The sequence below is a fragment of the Lepisma saccharinum genome, chromosome 19, assembly GCF_977018435.1.
Source record: "Lepisma saccharinum chromosome 19, izLepSacc3.1, whole genome shotgun sequence".
Lineage (NCBI taxonomy): Eukaryota > Metazoa > Arthropoda > Insecta > Zygentoma > Lepismatidae > Lepisma > Lepisma saccharinum.
Genome location: NC_139247.1, coordinates 41,774,558 through 41,802,057, shown reverse-complemented (window position 1 = coordinate 41,802,057; position 27,500 = coordinate 41,774,558). Strand labels below are relative to the sequence as shown.

Sequence of the window (27,500 nt, the reverse complement as noted above, 5' to 3'; positions counted from 1 at the left end):
ATCGCTGTGCAAGGGCTTACCTTTACGCCACAACAATGACAAAACCAGCAAAAAAACTCACTAACAAAGAAACAAAATAGCCTGCAATCACTCGCTTATAGCTGCGGTTTATTTCGAAAGACTAATGTAGCAGTGTGGGGGTTTGCACGCCTGCATAACTCCTCTTGGAATGATTTCGATTGGTTTGCATGTCACCTTGTCATCCGCTCTAGCGAATGAGCCTTCGCTTCTGGGAGGAGAGGTAAAGATGGGAGATGACGTCACTACCAAGTTATTCCTTCTGCACTGTACTGAATTTACATCTTTTCTACTAAAATGCAATTATTTCATAGCAGGTGTAATAAAAACCCCTTTACATTGGAAATTTATATAGATTTTCTTTGCACTGCACTATTTTTATTTTGGACACCTTTTTTGGTTTAATATCCAACTTCAATTTGTGAAATAAACCTCAAACGTTTACAAATAAACCAAAATCTGTAAGAATAGGTGATCTTTACTCTCATCGTTAAGTATTTTTGTATAATATGCAATATTAAAAAAAAATTCAATAATTATAAAGTAAATTTGATTACAGTGAAAAGTTTTTTGTTATTTCATTCTAAATACAAAAGCACCTACTCACTTTTATAACGCACAGTCTCCAAAAAAACACACTTATATAACAGCACCACACTGCAATACATCCAACCGTAGGATTTGTATACACAATCAATACTGCTAGAACACAAAACATGCATTCTGAATCAAAGAAGTGAGAGGAAAAAGCGTTAATTGGAACTGCTTCTCAGAAAGGAATTTGCAGATGATAGTGCTCTGCCTAATCTCAGAATGAAAACTCTGAAGATTCCGATTACGAAGAAGATGAAGATTCTCCAGCAGATAACACGAACACTCCCCGTGTGATATTGTACAAAGGGAAACCAATTTCACCGTCAGCAGTGACAGATAGAGTTAACTACTTCACAGACATTGTGGTAAGTAAATGAAACATGTGCCACCAAAGCTGCCATTCAAGTGACTACATTATATTGCTTCCTGTGACATATAACACAAATAATATGTGTTTTATGCAGCCTCATCAAATAATTTCTACCTACAGGCTTGGATTTAGACCAGTGGATGCTTCGGCCTATTCGCACAGTTGCACATGCACAATCAAATAAATCTGTAATGCAAATTAACTTCTATTACACTTATTCAATGAACCATCTCCTTCAAAATATCAATGTTCCCATGCTACTTCACCTTCCAGTTCCTTCCATGCTTCAACCACATTTCTGCATGCCATTGGGTCTGTTGCATCAACTGAGAGACACAATTCAAAGTGCTGTTTTCTGCCAGAGAGTAGAGAAAGCAGGTAGGCTCCTCTGGCTTGGGTCAGGTCAATGGGTTTTCCAAGGGCTCATACACATTTGCATGCACTGGCATTCCTCTTCCATCATGTGATGTTGCAGCCCCATTCTGTTCAAGATTATGTGATGAGTTGAGCCTAGTTCCTAGGCTATGGGAAGGCATTGATATCTATTATAGCTTTGTCTCCCTTTCTAAGATATCTCAGGGACTACAAGAAGAAAGGAACACCTCTTGCCAAATCTAACTGTCCATAGCTGCCAAAGTTGCAGAACAGGTGCACAATAATATAAATAAAAACCACCTTCTTAAGGCCAGCTGCACACCGGATCCGACACGACAAAATGAGTCATTTTTGTTGCAAACCATTGCAGAGAAGGTTTAAAATTACTCTCTTATGGGTGGCCGCACACCGGGTGAAACATTTGACTGAGTCACATTGCAACAGTTTGTGACAAAACAAAGAAAGTCCGTGGAATTTGGTATTGCGTGGAGTGGCATGCGACAAGACAATCTGCACATGCTCGAGTCCATTCACTTCAGCAACAGAACTTTAAATACAGACTGGAAATGAGATAGGGGAGGAAACTATTTGAATAGCGTCTGTGGTCACCGCACTAAATATCGCCACAGTGCAATTATATAGATTCAACTCAAAACATACATCATTACCCGCTTCTTAAAATTGTGTTGCATCGTGTCATATCCTGTCATGTTGGATCTGATGTGCAGCTGGCCTAACACTGCAGTGGTGACACTAATCACAATAGTGATCCACTCGTTTTTGTTTTTTTTTGCCATTGACCTTTGCTCCTAGTGTACCTTAATGGAACAGTCCAGGAACTCTGCTAGTTCAACATTTACTTGGAAAAGATCCATTGTTGACTTGTTATAGAGCTCACCTTTCAGTGGAGCACAATAGTGATCCGCATGACTATTTACAGGAGCATTTTGGATAGGTAGTATTTTCATATACAGGGTGATTCAGAATTCCTGTTACACACTTCTAGGGGTTGTAGAGGGGACTTAGTAGATCAAGTTTTGATAAGGAACCCATGTCCGGAAACGTACTGTTTTGGTACTACACAGATGACAAGATCACATAATTTCACATCTCCAACATCATCTAATTGGGCAAAAATTGTATGTGATGGAGTGACACGATGCGGAAAATGCTCTGCATACAGACGTTGCGCAGCTCTACCATTATGTCCAGCTTCGCCGTAAATTAGGAACATGTTGGTGTTCTCAGCAAATGCGTATTCAACCATACTGTACTGTCTTCCGTAACGACTGAATAGCAACTGATGTGAAGGTCGAAGCACACCGGATAGTAAACAGAGGATGTTGGAAGCAGCACACATGACATCAGGTGACTGAAGACATCACCCTCCGTCAATGTGGGTTTCCTACTGTGAAGCAGATGTGAAATTATGTAAACTTGTCATCTGTGTAGTACGAAAATGGTATCTTTCCGGACATGGGTTCCTTATCAACACTTGATCTACTAAGTCCCCTCTACAACCCCTAGAAGTGTGTAATAGGAATTCTGAATCACCTGTATATAAAAATCTGTTATAAATGTGTGAAGTGGGTGGGGTCCAGACCACAAGAAACCTGGTTGTGAATCTTGTGTGGAAAAAGAATAATACAAGTAAGACTCTAAGACACCCTGAACGTATTTTTGTTTGGTTTCATCACATTCACTAGATTTAGTATTTCCTCCCTCCTGTAATGTATTTATTGAAATAACTTATAATTTTCTAAGTGAACCAGAATACTTTAAAAAGGACATTCTCACTATAAAACTAGATAAATTTTGACAAATAATGGGCAAAAAAAGATAATATTCGATAGATCAATGACGGGTGTTTTTTCCAAGAAACCACTGCAGTGTTAAAACTTGTGATACTTGTTATGCAATCATGACATGCTTCAAATTGTGCAAGGTAATGGTAAAATAAGTACCTGGAACATTACCTCTGTGCTTACATCAATCACAGCATGAGATTGCTTAAGCCATATGGTTTCATCTCATCTTGTATTCTTAAGCTATTTTATGGAAATATGTGAAGAACTTTAAATAGTACTTGAAATGTAAGGTAGAGAAATATTAAAATATTGCATTACAGACACAAAATATTTCTTGGCAGTCAATACAATGAATGTCACAGCACTAGTCTTCAAGAACTCTACTCTGCTTCTGGTCCATTAAGAATTGTTATAACTCCGTTAAGCCTTGTTTCCATGATTATGAAAAACTAAATATGCTGACCAAGGCAGTAATTTATTTTATTAAAAACATAAACTAACGTAACGTTTCAACCTTCTAGCAAGGTCTTCTTCAGACTCTGTATCAAGTACAAAAGTAACCAGATACAACAAGAAGGGTAATATATATACACAAACATTACTCCCTCCAGACTATTTAGAAAGTTGTTTGGAACTTTCTAGCAGATGACTTTCACTTTCCAACTTTACTTTCACCTAAAAGGCTAAACACAATTACTTCCATATAGAATGTGGTTGGACTTTTTAATCTCACGCTCTTTCCCCTTCATTTTTCTTCCTTCTCCTCTCCTCTTTTTCTCTTGTCCTTTCCACTCTTTCCAACATCTTCTTCCATTCTTTGTTTAACTTCAGTCCCTCATTCCAGTTCATTGTGTCTTCTTCGCCTTTCTTCTCTATTTCCTTGGCTTCCTTCCATTTCCTCACTAGCATTCTCTTCTCCCTTCCTATCTGCTTAGCCTCATCCCACTCTATGTCATGTCCTGTTTCTCTCGTGTGTTTAAATATTGCATTTCTCTCTCTCTTAAGTCGTACATCATCCCTATGTTGTTTCAACCTGTCTTTCAGCCTTTTTTTCGTTTCTCCTATGTACACACTCTGACATTCTTTACATTTTACTTCGTAGATAATCCCTTCTTCTTCCTCACTCTTTCCTCTTCTTCTACAGAAGAAGTAAGAAAACGGGCAGGGGAGAATTGGAAGAGAAAGAAAAAGAGGAGAGAAGGTTTGGAATAAGGAGTATGGGGAAGACCACAGAAAAGATATGCAAAGTGCTTAGGAAAGCAGGAATTAAAACTTACAGGAAGGGAGGGAGAAGCATCTTAGGAATAGCGAGGAATGCTAACAAGAAAAAGGAAAACAGAGAAGAGGAAGAAGAAGGGATTATCTACGAAGTAAAATGTAAAGAATGTCAGAGTGTGTACATAGGAGAAACGAAAAAAAGGCTGAAAGACAGGTTGAAACAACATAGGGATGATGTACGACTTAAGAGAGAGAGAAATGCAATATTTAAACACACGAGAGAAACAGGACATGACATTGAGTGGGATGAGGCTAAGCAGATAGGAAGGGAGAAGAGAATGCTAGTGAGGAAATGGAAGGAAGCCAAGGAAATAGAGAAGAAAGGCGAAGAAGACACAATGAACTGGAATGAGGGACTGAAGTTAAACAAAGAATGGAAGAAGATGTTGGAAAGAGTGGAAAGGACAAGAGAAAAAGAGGAGAGGAGAAGGAAGAAAAATGAAGGGGAAAGAGCGTGAGATTAAAAAGTCCAACCACATTCTATATGGAAGTAATTGTGTTTAGCCTTTTAGGTGAAAGTAAAGTTGGAAAGTGAAAGTCATCTGCTAGAAAGTTCCAAACAACTTTCTAAATAGTCTGGAGGGAGTAATGTTTGTGTATATATATTACCCTTCTTGTTGTATCTGGTTACTTTTGTACTTGATACAGAGTCTGAAGAAGACCTTGCTAGAAGGTTGAAATGTTACGTTAGTTTATGTTTTTAATAAAATAAATTACTGCCTTGGTCAGCATATTTAGTTTTTAAGAATTGTTAGTATGCAAATATGCATTCCAATTTTCATTTGGGGGGAGGGGGTGGAGACACGTAAACCCAAATATCAAGACAATTTGCAACTGCACTTTTTGTCATCTTCTGGGAATTAATTATAAAATGTGGATATTTTTTAATTGCTTTTTTGAACTGCAAGTCAGTAACACATTTTTTAATGGCATTTTTTTTACCTTTTGGATGTGATATGTAAATAATACCTAACTAATGTCAATATATTTATATTTACTCTTGAGCATGGATTATTTCACTTCTGGCATATACTCAAGTGTTAATTTTGACCACATACATATTTCAGATACTTGTTTCATGTTTTGGTTTTTGAAAATGAAATGGTACTTTTTGAAATATTTTCATTTTGCCATCATTATTTTTTCTTAATAGTTGAATATTACAGAGGCCATATGTCAAATAACTGTGGTATAAAAGTTTAATAAACAATTAAAAGTTATTTATGAAAAAAAAACAATTTTTTTCTAACTTCTGAAATACTTTATGAATACATTTTGAAAATATGAAATTTCCTAAATTTCTGGAGATTTACAGAAAAAAATTGCATTTCATATTTCAGGGTGCATATATATTTGGTACGCATTACAAAGAGCCTCTTGGTCCGGTCAGTCAGGTATCTGATTGCCACATGGGTAGGGTTACCAGACGTCCAGTGGCGTGCCCAAGGGAGGGTTGGTGGGGGTTATAACCCTCCCCCCCTTTGGCTCAGTAATCCTAAAGAAAATAACATCAAAGGTAGGAAAAGATGGCGACATTAGGGCTGACTACCAGAAAAAGTGTACATAACCCCTCCCTTTCAAAAATCCTGGGCACGCCACTGCAGACATCCTCTTTTTTCTGGACATGCCTACATTTTAGCTTAATGTCCAGCATTCGGGAGGATTCAGACACTATAAAAAAGTTGTGCTAGAACAAAAACTGAAGCTATTAATCAACAAAGTTTTACACGGATGGAAGTAATCATGGCTCCTACAAGGTGTTTGCCATTCTTAACTTTTTTTGTAAAGCAGGGGGTTTACAGAACAAAGTTATTGAACCCAAATTAAACTTCTGGCACTATTTCAAGTTATGTTAAGGGCATTGTTTCAAATAATTTCAAGTTACATTAATTGCTGAATACAGTGGAACCTCAATTTTACATTTTTCATGGAACATGCTGAAAGGACTTAAAATGCAGAAGAATGTAAATTCGAAGACAATTTTATATCTTGCTTCATTGGGACCATCATGATTGAATGTATATTGCGGGAAAATGTAAAATCGAGGAACGTAAATTCGAGGTTCCACTGTATTTGCCATTCCAGGTAATAATGCAAATGTTGAGAGAGTATTTTCATTATGTCAGCACAATGGACTGAGAGAAGAAAATTGTCAACGAGCCTGTAAAAGGTGTGATACTGGTTCAGTATAATTCAGAGTTCCATAAGTATATTTTGACTGAACCTTAAAGTTTAAGAAAAATTGGCTCCTCCAAGAAATATGCCTGAAAACGTGTAGTAAGAAGTGTGTTGTTTAGTATTGATTATAAGTTTAGGAATTTTGTATTAAGCTGATTAATATGTGTCAACCTACTTCAAACTTTTTTTGTGCCAAACACATCTGACATGCTCTTTCAGACAGATATTTTCTAGTAAGAACACTGACAAACATGATATTAATGGAAGCACACATCATAGTTAAAAATATCACTGTACACTGGATTGTGTAACCTGCGACTTATCAGAATGTCTTCTCATGCAAAAAAAAAAAAAAAAAAAAAAAACTTATAAAAAAGAAAAATCTAAGATTTACTTACACTATAAATATTTTTATTTTTAATTTTCAAATTTTACTGCTTGTACTTATCACCGTGAAACTACATCAGCAACTAAGATTTGTGTATTTTGTACTTTGGTTAATTGTGACAATGAGGATGAATGATAAAATTGATAAACAGTGATGTTCAGTGACCCCAGCAATTGGTGTAGCAATTGATTATGGGTAAGATTGTTCATCTCCTACCCCTCCCCCCCCCGACAATCAAATGCATAGATTTCAGTGTTGTTTCAATGCAGACAAAATAATTTAGCTATTTAATGGAAGTGATAATTTATTTAAATCTAAAATTTATTTATGTGTATCCACGTGTGCAAATACCTGAATCCTCTATGAAGTTTCACTTCGAAAATTTAGCACAATTTGCATCTAACGTTATAGCAGATCAGTCCTCACCTTCACAATTAAATAGATATAACAGAGATGCTAAATAAATAAATACAAACTGGAAAGGAATCTTATAGTGGTCATAAATCCCCTATTGGATTTAATATTCTTTAAAAAGTAAGTAATTGTATTTATCTTGACCCCATTTTTCTGCCAATGTTGACATTCAAAATACTTTTTCCGAAACCTGACCTTTATTAAAAACCATAGGTGTAGATAGAACTTTATATTTGGGTGTGCACAAAGAAAAAAAATGAGGTCTTGTACCTTTTTAATAGCATATTTTGCAACACAATCACTTGGCTCTTTAACTGCACTGATGTTTGTAAAGGAATATAAATTCACTAAATGACAGTGTTGAAAATTTCTGAATATATGTAGTAGAAAAAAATCAAATTGCATAGAAATTACACACACACAAAATGTTCATAAATGTTACAAACAAATACATCAAAATACCCGTCATCTATAACAAGAGACGTCTGTCAAAAGGTACAATGTTCTTAAACTCATCAATAACTTCATTTACATCAATAGACTAAGCTTTTTCCTGTTCCACAAATAGAAAAAGCAGGGCTTCCAATCTATCCTGCTTCTGAGTTGCTCTTAATTTAGTTTTAACTTGGGTAAGCTTGGAGAAAGCTCTCTCACACGTGCAGCTTGTGACAGGTATAGAAGAAAGGCGCTGTAGTACAGAGTAGAATGCAGTAAATATCTTCTTTCTCCAATGACATCAAAAAATCTAAAATCTATAGACACTCGTTTCATCAATGATAATGCACATGTTTGTACCAAGTAATGACATTTTCAACTTCTTACAAATTGCCGCTCTTATTGAAATATCTGTATTTAATTCTCTTTGATAAAGCAGCCCATTAGGGTGTGCCTAAGCACACCTGGCACACCCCATAGCTACGCCTATGTTAAAAACTTTATGAGACAAGCAAGAAGTTTTAAGAAAGCGCTCTTTGAAAATAATAAACATGTGGAAGAAAGGTCTTGAGTTCAAATTCCAAATGTTTATGGTGTTCCTCATCACTACTATGAATTCGTTAGCCATATTTATTGTCACATCGGGATTGAAGTTTGAAAACTGGAAAAAGTTACGTGAAATGGCAAAAATGTAAATTAGCACAGCAAGAAAACTGATAAGAGGTTTTGTGTAATTTGCCCCTTGTACATTTTTTCACTGTACTTTGTTTGTTTGTTTGATTTGTTGTTTAAAGTCCACTTTATGCACAGTAAGGCTAATCGGGACTGGACCTACAGTTTAAAGTGAGATCCAAACCACTATGTGCCTCCACCGGGTTCGAACCCGGGACCCCTTGATGACAAGGCAACAACGCAACCTCTGTGCCATCGGGGAGGCCCTTTCACTGTACTTGTCTGCAGACTAAGTACAATACACCAACCCCCCACCACGCATATATATATATTTCAGATTGATAGTCTTATCAAAATGTATTGATCAGCTCTCGTACTTGCGTGCAAGAGATTTGTGTAATTAAAGATAAAACTACTAAAATGAAAAAGAGAGGTTTTTGTTTTTTTATGTTATTATACATAATTACATTCCTTACTGGAGATAAAGAAGCTGTTTCCAGTAATTCATCTGCACACACAATACTTACTTTCTCATTTCATAAAAAATAAGACTTGAAGCCATATGCTATTATAAATATAAATGTTATATTATAAATATAATGCTTAAAATTTGTGGTGTAAATATTGGAATTACTCCCCTGCGTTTCTCAGGCAAAATGAAAGGAGGTGGGGGAACCAATCCTCTATCACTCTATATAGGTGATAGAGTAGGGTACCTGAAACTATGAGGTTTCAACCATTGCACTGACCGGAGGGTTCGAGGTGAGGGGGAGGGGAATAAACACAGAAATCTTCCCTTCACTTTCCAGGGCAGGCTCTACCTGAAACTGGTCTGGCGGTCGAAAAACCTGCTAGAGTAGTTCCTTCCAGCCTGCCTCGCTATGGTACCGAGGGGTGAGAAGTGCGTGAAAAAAACTGTTGCACATGAACTGTGGCTTCGAGAAGGCAATAAATATTGTGATTTAAAAATAATTAGATGTATGATATCATTGATCTATCACTGCTAGACTCCCTACTCCTCAGTGCACATTGATGAATGGGTTCTCACAAAATCTGGACCCAGGTTGGGACTGAATCCTGTAATCTTGACTGCTGATATTGTTAGTCAATCACTTAATGCATTTTGCCACTGGGGTGGTTACTAAGACATATGTGTATGTACAGGTATTTACACAGCACATAGGAGAACTGTTGGCATCATTTTACATGGTTTGTTAAATAATGTGCTATTAAATATACTTTTTATTGTTATACTTGGGGCGTTCAAAAATGATTGGCACTACAATTTTTTTGTGTTCACAGGTACCATTTATTGAACAATCGAATACAGATTATATTAAAGGTATTCCCCGCCAATGTCTATGCACTGTTGCCATCGTTCTGGCAGCTTCCGTATTTGCGTAGCAAACCATTCTGGGGGGGAGGGGATCCTGGCACCACTGGCGGACAACTGCATGAAGTTCGTCATTTGTGGTGAACTTCTTACCCCGCATGACCTCTTTCATTGCGTCGAATAGGGCATAGTCGCTAGGAGCGAGATCCGGCGAATATGGAGGATGTGGCAGCACAGTAAACCCTAGTTCACGCACGGTGGCCATGGTCTGGCAACTGAGATGTGGGCGCGCATTGTCTTGTTGGAGAAGAACGCCACATCCCCATTTTCCGTGGCAGCGTTGTTGAATGCGTCGGCGGAGTTGGAGCAGTGAACTGCAGTACCGATCACTGTTGATGGTCGTATTGGGAAGGAGCCAGTCCACCAGAAGTATCCCTTTCTGATCCCAGAACACAATAGCCATTTGTTTGTGCATGAATAGTCCTGGCCGTGACTTCTTGGGACAAGGGCTCCCAGTATGTCTTCACTCCATAGACTGGCGTTTTTTTTTCTTGAGTCTCATGGAAGAACCATGACTCGTCGACGGTGACCAGATGCTCAAAGAACTCCGCTGGATCTGCACCGTACTGTTGCACCAACTGTTCGCATTTCTCCACATGCTGCTGTTTCTGCGCTCTGGTGAGGGAATGGGGCACCCATTGGGCACATACCTTCTTCATCTTCAAATCCTCATGGATGATGGTGTGGAGGGTTCCCCGTGATAAACCTGTTGCCATCTGTAGTTCATCAAACATCATGCGTCTGTTCGTCATTATCAAGTCATTGACACACTGGGCATTGTTTGCTTTGCATGCAGTTGCTGGACGCCCAGTGCTTTTGCATTTTTCCGCAGTCCCTGCCATCTTTGATCTCTGCTACCCACCGAAACACGAATCTGCGACTTGGTGCTGTCTCCCCACATATGGCTAATAACCTCTTGTGGATGTCTGAAGCAGTCACTCCTTCCCTCCAGAGAAACCACACTGTTCACGTTGCCCATGCGTGTCTGCTTCCATGTTGTCAGATCACTGTCCACCAGCATACTGGCATGCCAGAACAAATGCTGCTGCTATGTGCTACCTATGGGAAGCAGCAACACCATCTGGTGGCGGTAGACAGTACTATCATCCATCTTCACGCAGACATCAACACACATTTCACACTGCTACTTTGCAGGAGTTATGGGGGAGTGCCAATCAATATTGAACGAACTATATTAATGTGGGAGTGAGGTTGGCAGTTGGTAGGTAGGGCCTGACCCTCGAGGGCTGTTGTGCCACATTGGTATTTTGTATTTATCTTACTTTACTTCATGTTTGCCACTTTGAATAATGATTAGATGACATTGCTGAACACATACTTACAAAGTTGTGGCTCAAACCTTGAACCTTCAGTTGACAGTTTAGAATACTCGGTCAAGTATACCCCCCACCAAGGAACTGTCTATTTTTGATGTACATTTTCAACTCTAATACTATTGTAAAATCATGCATGTAATTACAAAATATGTTCATATTGACAGAAAAAGAAGAAAAAGAAAGATGGGGAAAAGAAAGAAAAAGCCGTAAAGGAAGAGCAACAGGAGGAAAAGAAGGAAGGTGATGCAGAAAAGAAAGAAGAAGAAGCAAAGGCAGAAGAAAAGCCAGCAGAGGAGAAACCGAAAGAAATTGATGATGATTGTCTGACCCTCGCTGATCTTGCAAAGAGGAGAGAAGAAGCCGAGAAAGCGCTGCTGGAGAAGAAGATGTTGTTGGCTGAAAAGTTGCTGGAAATGGCCGAGGAGGAAAAGCGTGAAAGAGATGCTGAAAAACGGAAAGACAAAGATGACAGGGACAAGTATGACCCATCCACCTATGTGCCTCCCCCAGATGATGTGGATATATTTAGCCTGATAGATGAAGATAAATTGCAGGAATTTCAGGAGGTAGGTGAAGTGTTACTGATAATAGTGCTTCCCAATTAACTGCGGATCATTATATTTTCAAAGCCAAGCCTCAGACTTCTTTCTTGTACATTTAAAATTCTTATTTCTCTTGTAGTCTATGGTTATTACAAGCATAAAAACACAGTTTTTCATTGTGATGTTTCACAAGAACACATGCTCCCTTCATCAGACATTTATTTTTAGTTTGGTTAAAGATACAGTTATAACAATGGTTACAAATTTTTTAAAAAATAATCAGTTATACAATGGATCTTGTCAATGTTACATTGTTGCAATGTATCAATATAGCTGTGAAACAAGCAGTCTGTTTCATTTTCAGATAAAAAAAATTTTGATCGCATTTTTTTAAAAAAAATATGAATCCCAAATATCATCAGTCAATTCAAAATCATCATTGCTTTCACACTTTCTTGATCTCAGCCAAGCTGGGGGTGATGTGATCAGCACCACATCCCTGGCTGCCTTTACCCCCCAGAGTTTCCTCCAGGTACCCACTTTATACGAGGGGTGTAAGGGGTGACCTTCCACGTAGGTGCCCAAAAGTCAACCTCACTTCCACGTAGTGCACCCTGGAGTCAAGACTAACGAGGCTCTGGCGACTGGCACTATGGCCAGTATAATTTTGTGTGTGTTGTCCTGTTTGTTGTCCTTGTGTGTGCTGAGTGCCCGTTTACGGCCTCAGCTTTTAACAGAAGTCAGAACATTTTAACATTTTTAGTTATGCAACGCTAGAGTTGTTATTTGTAATGATAAGGGGCTGGCCCCCGTATAATGTGATGGGAGCAAAATAGCCTAAGTGCTGACGCTCCCAAAATTTTAAATTCAAAATCAAAATCAAATCACTTTATACGACACTGGGTGGGCACTGGAGCAGCTTGAACAGGTTGAAAAAGTCGCGGTTCTAACCCGTCTTGTAAAGAAAATATTTGTTATTCTTTAATGAATAAATTATCTTAGGTACATACTGCATCATTTCACTGAAATTAATAATATCTCAGCCCTCACCTTATACATCAAGTCATTCATTTTCTCAATAATGGAATACTGCTCTCCTGTCTGGTCTATTGTGTGTTCCATTCAGCTCTCTAGAATTGATTGTCTTTCACTTTTTCTAGCTATACTTTGTTACAGGATTCCCTCATTACACAATTTTTCATCTCCACATCTCTTACCTTTTGTAAACTAACAGACTGAATATCAGCACCATTTGCAGAATGATTTCAATTATTTATACAAAATTGTCAATGGGAAAATCCACTGCAACACACTCCTTGAGAAATTTCACTTTAGAGTACCTATGAAAAACTCAATATGCTGACCAAGGCAGAAATTTATTTTATTATAAAACATAAACTAAACGTAACGTTTCAATCTTCTAGCAAGCTCTAGTTTATGTTTTATAATAAAATTAATTTCTGCCTTGGTCAGCATATTGAGTTTTTCATACGGAAACAAGGCTTATTGGTGTTATAAGAGTACCTATGTGCACAACACATAATGCAAGCTTCTTTTACATAAGAAAACTAAGAGTAGAAATTTAAAATAGATCTCTCTTTTATAGACTTCCCAAACAATATAATGACCTCTCTTCAAGTATTGATGTATTTTCCTTGGAGTATGCCTTTTGGTCTTCTATCAGAAGAAATGCTTGTAAATAATATCAAATAGTGTCATATTTTATTTATTCTTCGTTAATATTTGTTCATTTTTGTGTTAATTTGTTAGTCTTTATTTCTATTTTTTATTATAATTATGTTCCTTCCTTCTTTTTTCAATGTTCACAATTTCAGTGTACAATGGCAATCTGTGCTGTGTCTGGAATATTCTCAATAAATAAATAAATAAAAGAGAGCATAACATTTACAATTTTACAATACACAGAAACGTAGTGTCATGGATTTTAAATCTTTGCAAATTTCCCATACAAATCTTTGTAAATTGCACATAAATATGTAAATGTAAACTTTTACACGAAACTTGACTTTTCATTCAGGCATTCAACTTGCTGGATCTTAACCAAGATGGTTTGATTGACAAAGCAGACCTTGAAATGACATTTATGACCCTTGGGAAGCTAATAACAGATGATGAAATTCAAACAATGCTAAGTGAGGTAAGTAATTGAATAATTTTATAAGTGACCAATACACAACAGTCAATGTTAAATTAATCCTGCTTCTATACACCAGTAGCAGTTGCTACCATCTTATGGTATCTAGAGTTTGCTGGTGTTCAGGCTACTTTTCACACACAGGGTGTTTCTCTAATTGGTTGACCATGGAAATTAATTATTACAGAAATACTAATTATTGTTTATTGTAGGAAGATAAAACTGGAATATAACATACATGAACATGTGACATTACACCAAACGCTGCAAATAAACCACCGCCTTGTTCTGAACAGACGGTACAACCTTTTTTCATATTCTCAAAGGTTACAGCAAGATGGTACATGTAATGAAGCATGGCCATCTTTATTCCAAGGAAGGCCGGAATCCTGAAATTTGACAATGCTGTTTCACAGACTTAAAAATCAAGCAACAAAGCATGGGCGCGAGTAGCAAAATTGATGTTGACTTTTAAAGAAACAAGGGAATCTGCATAAAATGTTTTTGTTGTGTCAAATCTAAACAGAAGATTGACATTACAAGGTAAGTAACATACAGGAACAATATAAATATAAATTTGCTGTTAAGTAACTGGAAATAAGCAGAAAACACAAGGCCAACTTTACATATCATACGCAGCATGGAACTCTCCAATAATGTGTAGTTTGCTCTAATTTTATTTGCTAGCATTTCGGAATGACATTTGAATCTCTGAAACAACTAAATATTTAAATGCTGGAAGATCTAACACACTGGCTTTAAGTTCTAAAGGTAAGACGCACAAAGTAGTTGGGGGCGCGATAAACCAGCATGAGCGAGTATTACACTCAGTGTGAAAATCTTGTGTACATATTTCTGTACGTCTTCATTTTAGCAGTCTATGACCTAATTTGTCAAGATTTTCTTCAATAGACAATACATTGTAATTACCATGTGCGTATGGACAAATATTTGTTTTGTGTGCATGAAGCCCATATGTACAAGGCTAAAATAATGCCGAGTGCTGGTGATTATGTACTCCCTGTGAGAAAGTGGATAATTTTGCATGGTTTAGAAATTAGGTGTTACATTTCCATTGTTTTTTTTCTTGCGGAGATATGTTACAGTGAAGGAATTAATGATTTTGTTCTACTGCTTTGTTAGGTTATGCCTGTTCAATTTTATGCTCTTACAGGTTTGTTTGAGTTTGTATCCATGTAGGAAGCGAGGAACTTCCTACAGTTTAATTTATACTTATTTCCAGTTTTCTACTTTTTAAGAGTTTAATGAGCATTATAAAATTTTGAGTGCAATCAAGTTTCACTACTCGACTGTCAAGATTCAATGTGCTAGCTATCACCCACTCATTGCCTGCCGTCATCCAACAGGCAGACGAGTGAGGGGCAGTGCAAGGGAGGGTGGGGGGTACGTGGTGGGTTACCCAGTTCCGCGAGGAAGGTCCCGTGGGTTCCTCAACAGTGATGCCAACTGTAGCATAATGGTTCTAAACATAGCAAAATTTGAACTTCGTTGGCACCTAGCCAGGCCCGTAGCTAGAATTTATCTCCGGGGGGGGGGGGGGGGGCCTCACAGGTTATCAGGGGGACTTTTTAACGAAGTCCATTTTTTTAAAAAAAAATATTAAATGAAGGTAAATTGTGTGTGGGGGAGTGCTCATTCATTTATAAATATCATATACTACACAAATACTACATTTTTCTACATCTTTTAAAACATCTCTTGAAGTGTTAATTGACTGATACTGAAATTATCCCTTACACATCCCACACCATTTTAGATGATACAGATATGTATATCACACACAAAAAACGCACAATATTTAATCAAAGTGCCTCCAGTATATTCCACCCCCGGCCGAAGCAATTAAACTCCCCTTCCTTCCCAAAACTTGGGAGCTGTTGTTGACCTTTGACGCAGATGCTGAGGGTACTTGCATGATGACATCAGAGTCATAGATTTCTGTCTAAACGGGAGGTTGCAACACGGACAGTGAAGGTACAGATAAACAAGCTCCCCTATGAAAGAACTTTCTGAAGTCTAGAGAATATTCTAAATACTTGCAGCTACTTCTGCTCATAAACAAAATGAGCGAATGTAATAGATACTGTTCCTATTCTGTGGATTTATCCTTAAAGTTGTGAGTTGTCTACATTTTCACTCTTCACTGCAAACAAATTATGCAAAATAGTTTACCTAATGTAAAGGGGGGCTGATGGCAGTGCCAGGGGGGCTGACGGCAGTTCCAGGGGGGCTCAGCCCCCCTGGTTCACTGCCTGGCTACGGGCCTGCACCTAGCACTCTGTTTTGGCATAATGGAAAATCCAGCATCATCTCAAAAACGGGCATCCTTGGGAAACAGAGAAATTGAATTCTAATGAACATATTTTGAGGAAATATTTATTTTTAAGATCGTGTTTGTACTTCTCTAGCGGACTTGTTTCAAACAAAAGGAAGTATGTCGACCAAAAGAAAGCTTTTACAGGCCCTGATCCATCCTCTTGTTTTCATATGTTCTTTATCCTCCCCGATTTAACAAGGGAGGAACATTTCATAAAAGGAAATCGGTAGAAAGTTGGAGGTCACAAATAAAACAAACGGACGCCGTTACCATTCATGGAATTTTCTTTAACTTTTTTCAAGCACTATGCTAAACCCATTTTATTTTGAATGGTCGAAATTCCTAATGTTGCTTAACTACAATAAATAATCAATAATGCAGTTCACAACTCCAAAATAGCAAAATAAAATTGAACTTAAAACTACTACAGTCATCAGAAAATGATAATAATAAATTAATAATAACTGCATAATAATAATAATAAACCCTAGCATAATTTTATCACATTTAGCATAATTTATGAGTTGAAACAGCACCTTTTCTTATCAGGAGGTTGGTATTGGCAAAGCTGTTCTTAATCCACACATGACAGGCAGGGAGGGCCTGCAGCTAACATTACAAATCCAATGGCTAATCCAAGGTACAGGCGATACATGTCACTGTGTAATTGAATGCATTTCGAAAACTTTCCTTGGTCTGTTTACCATAACTTCCTACACCCCAAAAATTCCACGAGTCGCCACTGGTTTGTATTGTTTCCAGAATATTTGTTTGAGTGTTGTAGTTTAACCCTTGCACTTAATACAAGTAACAGCTTCGAGTGTGGTACCTCATGCACACAACTTCTCTCAGCGTGGAATTTGCTCTTTGCATAAACATGTTCTAAATTAGTCTGCCTCTATGTCATGGTTATAGCTCTTTGATGTCGCTGATTAATTTTGCACATGGCAATTAAAAATCTTAATGACATCAATATTGGATATTTATTATATTTGATGATTCACCACATGTGAAAAGTAGCCTACGAAAAGTTTCGTGAAATGCTGGTATGCGGCTCAGAAAAGCCAATGTATATTTTTCAACAACTTAATAACATACTGCTTTACTTATGAAAAATAATGTTGAATACACTAGCACAGAGGTTCCCAAACTTTTTCGTTTCACAGCACCCTTAGGGTTTTAAAATTTTTCCGCTGGAATAGGATGGGGACAGATTTACAGATAATGTACAGGGTGTCTGATAATTCAATACCTATTTTTTTAGTTGATAACATAGAAAGCATTGTATAGTGGTAACTATCACAGGGAATGAAAGATAATTCTGTGCCATTTATGTTGCAGGTAACTGAATATGTCACCAACGCCTAGCACAGAAGAGAGAGCAAGAATTGCTGCAAGGTACGAGGTATGGAAACCGGTAGAGGATTACTGACTGACCAGCGATCCGAGAGCTCTCGAGTTTTCTGCGCATGCCCGAAGTAGAAGAGTCCAGTCGTAAATTGGGGGAGTTTGCGGAATCGCTTCTCTGAAACGCGAGCAGCGCGAGTGTCACGTGGGGAAAGAGAGCAATGTTGCCAACCGGAGAATATTGACACAAGATATTGGAAGTGCTCTGGCCGTGGAGAGGCGTCTTTGCAAAAGCTGAAGTCTTGAACGTAGCGCCAGTTCGGCATCTTTGACCCAACCCCAGAGGAAGCCGACTGGCCCCGTATCTGGTTTCGAGCCACCACTATGGGCGTCCGGAAGGGGGGGGGGGGCAAGAGGGGACGCCCCCCCTGAAAAATGAAAGTCATCCAAAACTTATGTATTTCGCACATATAATTTCATTTTAGCCACAATAATATGTGTTACTTATTGCATGATCACCATAAATTCAAATTTAAGCAATGTGTTTTTAGGGGACAGCACTATTTTTGGAGAAAATGTGCCTTGTTTGCCCCCCCCCCCCCTGGAAAAAAAACCTTCCTTGCCCCTCCCTGGAAAAAATCCTGCAGACGTCCATAGCCACCACTTGTTTTTTCGTAAAGCGATGTTGTCACTTTTGCATGCAGTGTTTAGACATCCATTCATTCACTGCCATGTTTTACTCCCAAGGTCTTTATATTATATATAAAAAAATAGCACAGCACAATAACACTAATCGAGATTCAACTCTTCAATACCAACAGTGAACCTAAAATTGACAAACGGCATGGTTGTGCATGTCCCTCGGTTTTCGTTACTTATGTTCTGGTGGATAAGCATCCTCGCAGATTGGTAACACTGTTCAACGTGCAACCGCGAGCGGCGTTCTCGCGCCTGCCTTCCTATCGCCAACTTCCCCTTTTTCTTGGCACTTTGCCAACTGGAGCTCTCGGATTGCTGGTCAAACAGTATCTTCTTTGTATCCGATCATGATTTCTGCAAATTCCATGCAGTGGTCACAGTCCTCGGGAAAGATTCGCTGGACATATTGAGGCTTCCAGGAACGGAAATTTAATTCTTTTTTCAAAACAGTCACAATGGAATAGTGTGTTAACTCTCTCTCTCTCTCTCTCTCTGCTGGCCTGGTGGATGAACTTTTTAGGGCTTCTTTCAAACATTTCCCGCACGTGTGCAACATTCTCCTCTGATAGTGATGTTGACGGTCGACCAGTACGTCGCACATCCAACATAGAACCTGTTATCATCAATTTGCTGTGACATTTTTTGTTGATTTTGGGATTAAGCGTTGCATTTCAACCATTCACAGCTCTCCACCAATGCTGGATTTGAACTACTGATTTCCATAACGCGTACCTTGCAGCAATTCTTGTTCCCTCTTCTGTGCTAAGCGATGGTGGCATGTTCAGTTACCTGCAACATAAATGGTACAGAAATATCTTTCATTCCCTGTGATAGTTAACATTATACAATGCTTTCTATATTATGCATTATCAACTTAAAAATAGGTATTGACTTCTCCAATACTCTTTACATATGTGTTACACCATGTTTATAATTACAATTGTTTCAAACATGAATATGAATTATGTTGCTTATTTCCAGATGGAGGTGAGAGGATATGGACATTACATTCATATTAAAATTGGCTAAGTTAGCCTGTTGCAGTCCACACTAGACTGCACTCGCTTATAAAATGTCAAAGGCGTAATTAAAATTCTGAATTTGGCTTATATTTTCAAATGTAAACTGTATTTTTTTAAAAAATAAAGTTATAAAATTGTCAAATTTATTTTCAGGCTCCAAGTCCATTAGATTTTGAAGGATTTGTTGTTTTATTGGGGCACAAAGCTATGCAGATGGAATGTGAAGAAGTTCTCAAGGAAGCTTTATCAAAGTGGGACTATGAAGGCAAAGGATACATTTCAGAAGAAAGGTAACATTTTCTCAGAATCTTAAGTCAATTGCTATAAACCAGCATGCTGACATTACACAAAATTCTAAAGGTTTGTGATTAATAAATAAATCAACGATACAAAAAGAAAAAAATTTGAATGGAGGTGAAGATGTCTTGTTTTATTATTGCATTCCAATATAAGAACACAATGATGTAAGAACCAAGTAATGTGCTTGCTTTTTTTATTGAGTAGTGTTTCAGTACGACTTATGTTACTGTCAGCATACCAGTTCAGCTGATAACTGGAAAGATGTCCACAAGGTACAGAATATGATGATGGTTGAAATTAAATAGAAATGCATATTTTTTCTTTAATTCGAGTGAAAATCAGGTGATAAAAGTGAATTCCGTGATCAAACGATGGCTGCTTTGCAACTATCTTATGAACAAGCACATATTATTAATAACAATTTCTGTCGTAAATTTTATGTCACTTTGTACATTAAACACGACAATGAAGATTGATTGATTTGATTTTATTTATTTTACTTCCCTTTTCTGCCACTTTTGGCAAATCGTGAAGATGAAGATGAGTGATGTCATGATGAAGGGACCCTCACAAACCATGACCCCTGGCATTGTAGCATGCTGTGCTAACCACTCTGCCATGGAGGTTAGCTAATGCATCAAAAACAAACCAATCAAAATTTAATATTTATTAACAAGTGTGCTCCATTTTCAACTGTAATTGTACTTAATTTTTAATTAATCTTTCATTTTCCAGACTAAAGCATGACTTGATGTGCTGGGGAGACAGATTTACATCTCACGAAGTGAGTAAAAAGAAACTATATTAGGGTTACCATTAATTTTGACAAATCAAATTCTCTGACGTTTTCACATTTTCCAGGCATTCTTAGGTACTTTAACACACTAATAGTTTCTTTAATAAAGAAAATGACCTCTTTCCTTGGATATCCATAATAACAGCAATCCTTGCCAATCTTGAAAACCTATTGAATGTTTGAATATGGACTCATCATACAAAAATCAACTTACATTATGTTAAAATAAAGGTAAAGGTAAAGTTCCACATGCATATAGCATCGTGCCTTGAAGGCACATTTAGGGTATGTGGGGGTAGGGGCCCACACATTCTCGATCTCAGCAATTTTGGAGGTGATGTGATCAGCACCATGCTCCAGTTGCCTTTACTCTTCAGGGTTGCTCCCAGGTAGGGCTGCGCGATATCAAAGTTCAATCGATATAGAGTCAATATATTGAAAATATCGACATCGATATTGATATTGACGATGCCAATAATATCGATATCTACAATGGCGAAAATACCGATATTGACAATACCAAAAATACTGATATCGGCAATCCAGACAATTCCGATATCGACAATCCTCTAAATCTTTCAATTTGAAGTTTCGTCACTGCTCGTACCATCGAAACTATGCATCAAACAGAAAAATGTTATTACAAAATAGTTTGTGATGTCACACGCTGTATATGACGTGTATATACGGTTGTATATCGAGGCGAGACCAAGAACGAGACAGTCATTTACAACTTGAGACCGAGTCTTTGCCAAGTGTCATCTCGTATTGATAGCATCTCTGTACATGGGCACACAAGAGTAACCAGTAAGTTCTATAAAGTAGGAACCTTACTCTTTTTCTTGGTTGCTGCACGAATTTCCTTCCCATGTTAATCAGAGGCAATCTCTCATCATTCACTTCCCAATTCCCAAGTTCTGTCCCCTCATGGTGAACGCATTGTCATCTTAACATTGTTATGCTTGACTTAAGTTGTACATAAGAAATGCACCAACACCATATGTCGATAACATTGACATAAACATATTGAATATCACCATCGACGTATCAAATATTGATATCGATATATCGCACAGTCTTATGCCCAGGTACTCATTGATTTGAGGCTGGGTGAGCCAATTTATGCGGGGACAAGGCCAGAAAAATTCCAACCTTAGATCACCATTGCCGTGTCTTTCATGTGGCTGTCCGACACCCTACTGACTGGACCACCATGGGTGGCCAGAGTGCTGGTATCTTATATATAGATAAGCAAGTAGAATATCTTAATACATATTGCACAAATTCTGATTGGATCATTTATTTTAACTCGTGATATGCATTTGTGACAAGTTCCTTATTAGAATTGGAGTGATTTTTGCATGTTCATTAAACATAGTGAAATCAGTTGTGTTAAAGTGCTTCATGGTATGATGAATAATCATATATTACTTGATTTAATTTTTATTATTTAGCATCGTTTATTTCTCTTTTGGCTAATCATGATGATGAGGATGAAGTTGACGAAGGAACACTCACAAAGAACACACATGCGCAGTCTGGGATTCGAACCCAAGACCACTTGTGTCATGGCATGCTGTGCTAACAAGAACTGTTTCCCCGTGATAATCACACATGCTTATCTAGTAGTGGAAATCTGAAACAAACAGTACACTCAGACACTACGAAACATTTTGATTCATGAATGTAGTTGCTAGATATGTTGTGTATTTTGTTTTGCTTTATCCGTACTAATATTTTCCTTTCAGAGTAAGTTACAATATTTTAATGTCTTTTCCCTGTATTTATTGTTCCTAAATCTTTACTGTTGTCAACTCAATAAGACTTGAATGTGTATCATTCATAATACAATGGCACTGTCCATCCTGAGGCCTATGCATTGGATATTAGCAATCTGAAACTTTTTTATCAACTACTGTTGGTTTCACCCAGTAGAAAGCATAAATTATTATTGTTATTGTCATGAACTTCTGTTTATGTATACTTCTCTAGATTAATCAAATTTTCATAGCAAGGTACACAAAGTACTCCGTTATGTGACCTACAATTATTATTTTATCCAAAAGATTACAGTTTACAGTTATGCTCTTTTATGAGCAGGATTACATGATTATCAGTTATAATTTGCATAAGCCTCAAAATATTAGTTAATTTTATTTAACATTAACATTAAAATTACACCAAAAGGCATGATTACCAGAAGAACAAATATTAATTCTGTTGATTACTTGATCTGTCAATTTTAATTTGCTAATTCCAAAACCTTGAGAAAATACACAGAGTACAAATCCAATACATTTTGGCTGCCATATTGGACGCCATCTTGAATATTTCAATGATACCTAGGCAGCTTCAAGTGGATCTATCAAAATAAATCATAAACCAAAAAAACACACCCAACAGGAAGGTTAGCCTGATTTTTGCATTTTGCACCCAGACTAACACACAAGACTCTTGTTGACTCATCGTTGATAACGAAAATTGGAATAATATTTTTTGTATTGTTTTTATAGGTGGACGTAGCATTCGAAGATGCTCCAATCTACTCAAGAAATGGTGAATGGATGCTGAACTACATTGAATTTTGCAGAATGCTTTCTGGTGTGCGAAAGAAGAATGAACAAGAAACAGCCGCTACTGAATAATAGTGCTTCCTTACAATGCACACGAAAAAGAGAAACAATAAGTCATCCTAGAAGGAACATTTATCATTGTCGAAGCACATATTGAAAGTTATGTAGACCAAAAAATTTATGACTGTCAACCATTACAACACTATGTTGTTATATGTATCAGTAAAGGATAAATTTCAGTGAATGTCATGCAACAAAAAGTTTCCTAATTTTCAAACCAGAATGGAATAGAAATAAAACCACAAAACCCTATCTCTACCCCATCAATATTCCATGGACATTTAAATTTTATTTAAGAGGTCAGAATTTGAATGACTTCTTACAATTTCACATGAACACCAAGAATGTAATCTGAATTTAATAGTCTAATTCTATGTAGAAAAAATGTGCATTTCAAATACTTTTGTCTGTAAGAAAACATTTTCAACAACACTTCGTAAGAGAAACAGTCATAAATTACAACAGTGTAATTATATCAGCACTTTTGTTACTGTATTTGCAAACGTTTTTGCTTTAAATATAGTCTTACAAGTTTCGTGAACTTTGAAAGTTTTTCTTCCTGTTTACAAGTATATGAGTGTGCATATAAGGGTTTAATTGGATAAATAAGTCACCACTAAGAGTGAGTTTGAAATTTTGTTTAAGCCCACTCAATGTACACAGATGAAACTAATCAAGACTAGATCTACAGTTTAAAGTGGGATGCCTCCACTGGATATTGAACCCTGGACCCCTGATTACAATGCAATGACATTACAACTATGCAATCGGGGAGGACACACCTCCATGAGTGAGATGGTACAGTCACGGACACTTCTGGGTTGTAGCAATCCCACTGACTTCCAATGATATTGTTACAACCCAGAAGTGTCCATGACTGTACAAGCTTATGGTCATACCACATCATAACAATATTGATATCTGGACAGTTTAGCAACTTCAAAATTATTTTAAATATTTATAAATATTGAGACATAATTAGGGATGTGACAAATTCACTGGATTGACTGAAAATGGCATATTGATAGATTGCCCATAATCGTAAAATCTGTAAAAAGAATAGTTTCAAACAGGTAAGAGAACACGGATGATCAATAGAGACCGGATTTTAAAGGGAAAAAAAATTACTCTTAAAAGGACAAAAAAGGGAAAATTATTGCCAAGAAAAGAAAATGAAAAAGGACAAGAGTTTATTTTTACACTCCACTAAACATATTATTTTAAATGAAAGCACAATATATACCATTCATGTATAAAAAGGGATACATTAAATTTCGTATGAAGTAAAGAAAAACTGCAAGAAATTTAATGTATTCCTTGTTGAATAGGAATGGTACATATCAGGGGTTTCCAACTGGCAGCCCGTGCGATGCCTTTTTTTGCGGCCCGCGAAGCCAGTTTGCAAAATACATTAATTTTATGTATTTTTATTAAAATACGTTTTATTTTTACTGAAGGAACGGAAGCTCTGTGAAGAAAGACAATATCACAGGTAGAATTGATTTTGCAGTCAATAATGATCATCAGTAAAATCTAAAGTGAATTTGAATCAGTGTCACTTTCTAACCAGACTGTACAAAGATGGGTTATGGATATCGGAGAACAAGTAACAGAAAAAAATCATAACATGGTTAAAAGTAGTTCCTATTTTTTGTTGTGTCTGGATGAAAGTACAGATCAAACAGATGCGAGTCAGCTCTTGATATTTATACATATAACGCAGGACGATTTCTCAACAAACGAAGAATTATTTGACCTCTGCTCTCTTCACGGAACCACTAAAAGGAAGGACATATATGATGGGGTAAAAAAAATCGGTAGATAAGATCGGAGGTTTTGATAAGTGTTCATGCATTGTAACAGATGGAGCAAAATCGATGACAGGAGAAAAATCTAATTTGTAGGATTGCTTAAGGGAAGTGGAGTAAATTGTCCAGCATTGCATTGCATTCTTCACCAAATGGCTTTGTGTATGAAATCAGTGAAACTAAATGAAGTATTTAAAACAGTTATACAAATAATAAACACGATTCGAGGGGGGAACAGAGCCCTACTACATAGAAAGTTACGAGAGTTTTTGGAGGATAAGGAGGCAGAATATGACGACTTACTTCTTTTTAACCATGTGAGGTGGTTGAGTGCAGAAAAGTGCCTTCAGAGATCTTTTGCAATAAGGAATGAAATCCATGCGTTCCTTGAACAGTTTGCCTCATCGGACGCAAGACAACTGGAACAGTTTCAGAGTATGGACTTCCTTAAACAACTGGCGTTTCTAACAGATATCACAGGTCATCTGAACAAACTGAACTTGAAACTGCACGGAAGAAACCAGCTGGTGTCAGATTTAATGGGAAACATAAATGGGTTTCGTAATAAACTGAAGATTTTCAACGTTACAGAGGTTGTTTCCGATCTATGGTGACGATTTCAAACTGCACCTACTTTAAGAGAAACCATGTTGCCACCATCGAGAGTGCTCTATTTGGTGGCCCTGCATCTTGACAATTGCCCGACAGCGAAGTTTCCACTGTAAGAGACTGGCACGAAGTGTAGTCATGTCCAGGCTCAACCACTTCTCCTGACAGGCTTTCCATAGCCCTTCAATGGTGCGAGGTCTTCTTTAAGATAAAGCTCGTTTCAGTATGCCGAAGGTGCAAAAGACCATCGGTGAGGCATCAGGTGACTTCACTGGAATGTTTGTGAAAGGGGAATGGCACGAAATCCAGTTTCTTCTGCCATTTGTTGGAGGAAGAGGCAGCTTTAGCGAGATGTGAGACTTGACACCTTGTCTTGATGCACCCACACACCCTTGCGTCACTTTTCCAAACCCAAATCGCGGTGATTGATGGTGCGCACTGTCTTCAGTGATGTTTGTAGCAGGTTTGCGATACTTCTCTGTGTAGCTGGATTCTCCCTGGTGACCAGCACCCTGATATCCCGAATTGTAGCTGGTGTGCGGCTAGTTGCCGGCTGGGGGTTGGTCTGTTTCTGCCCCACAGAATTCATCCCACACCTTGCCTTACCTGCTGCCCCTTTCAACACCCGTGATATGCAATTTTGAACACAGTGAATCCACGCTCCTTGCACAGTTTTATAATGGCACTATAACTGTAGTTTACGTCGGAAAGTGCAGTTATGTAACCCTCCCAATATGCACTGATTTTTGGCGGTATTCTTTCCGATATGCACTGACCACACCTGTCACGCACAGTCAATGGTCCAAGGTGCCAAAACGACTGGCAGCTTCGTTCTCTTCCTGCTTGGTTGTGCTGCACAAGGTATACAATTTTGTCACCATAGATCGGAAACAACCTCTGTACTTTGGAGGAATAACCTGGTCCATTTTCCAAGCTGTTCGGCGGCTAGCAGAAGATGAAGAAACACTGGACTTTTCTGAATTCAGTGCAAATATTAAAGAAATAATGGATGAGTTTGACTCTAGATTTAAAGATTTTGAAGAACTTAAAAGAGCATGCAGCTATTTAGCAATCCTCTTGGCGTTAACATCGAAGAACAAGAAGCTTCTCTCCAACTTTAATTGTGTGATGTGCAAGGCGATGTGTTCCTTCAAACTAGGCAAGAAAAGGAGCCACAATTTTTCAAATACCTTTCAAAGGAACACTTTCCAAACCATCGTAGTTTTAGGCAAAGAATGACATCAATGTTCGGCAGAACATACACACATGTGAAAGTGTTTCTTCTTCAGTGAAGTTCATCAAGAATCGCTACAGAAGCCGACTGGTAGATTCTTCACTGCTTCACCTTCTGAGACTTTCAAATACAGATATTGAAGTGAACATTCCAACTTTAATAAAAGAAGCAGATCGGCCTCAATTTTCACATTGAACACTTACTATGAAGGATTCTTATTTGTATGGTGTGTTTTTAATTTCTTTAAATTCATCCATAAGTATCTGGTTTTTGTGAAATAAATTGTAATTATACAATTTTGGTTTTTGATTCCATTGTTTTTATTGCCTCATTTTATAAATTTAGGTCATGCGAAAGTACTACATTTTCAGTTCAGCACTTACATTTTTTGTAATTTTTAACCCCCCACCCAAAAAAAAAAATGCAGCCCGCCAATCACCTGCTGGATATAATTTTGGCCCTCGGACCTTTTGAAGTTGGAAACCACTGGTATATATTGTGCTTTCATTTAAAATAATATTTTTAGTGGAGTGCAAAAATAAACTCTAGTCCTTTTTCATTTCCTTTTTTGAAGATAAAGTACAGCGAATAATCTTACCATCTGTTTCGATTAAATTTTCCTTGAAATAACTTACCACATTCCATAGCTTGCTGCCATTTGTACCTTGCTTCTCCATTTCATTGACATTCAATACTGCCGTCACTGTCACACAGTAAAGTGAAAACTATTCTAAAAAACTTCACAATAAAAGTCTAA

At 37.5% G+C, this 27,500-nt stretch overlaps 1 protein-coding gene across 1 annotated transcript in view; it reads left to right on the top strand.

The window, feature by feature from the left end:
- The window catches only part of LOC146003005 (uncharacterized), a 39,531-nt gene extending 15,909 nt beyond the window's left edge, over positions 1–23,622 (top strand). Inside the window, exons 2-7 of the mRNA XM_083141165.1 lie at positions 831–977; positions 11,425–11,826; positions 13,841–13,960; positions 19,517–19,653; positions 20,399–20,447; positions 22,973–23,622. Of these exons, the coding sequence (XP_082997291.1) occupies positions 831–977; positions 11,425–11,826; positions 13,841–13,960; positions 19,517–19,653; positions 20,399–20,447; positions 22,973–23,104 (987 nt within the window). The 3' untranslated portion in view covers positions 23,105–23,622. The remainder of the gene's footprint in view (positions 1–830; positions 978–11,424; positions 11,827–13,840; positions 13,961–19,516; positions 19,654–20,398; positions 20,448–22,972) is intronic.
- The last annotated feature ends 3,878 nt before the right edge of the window (positions 23,623–27,500 follow it).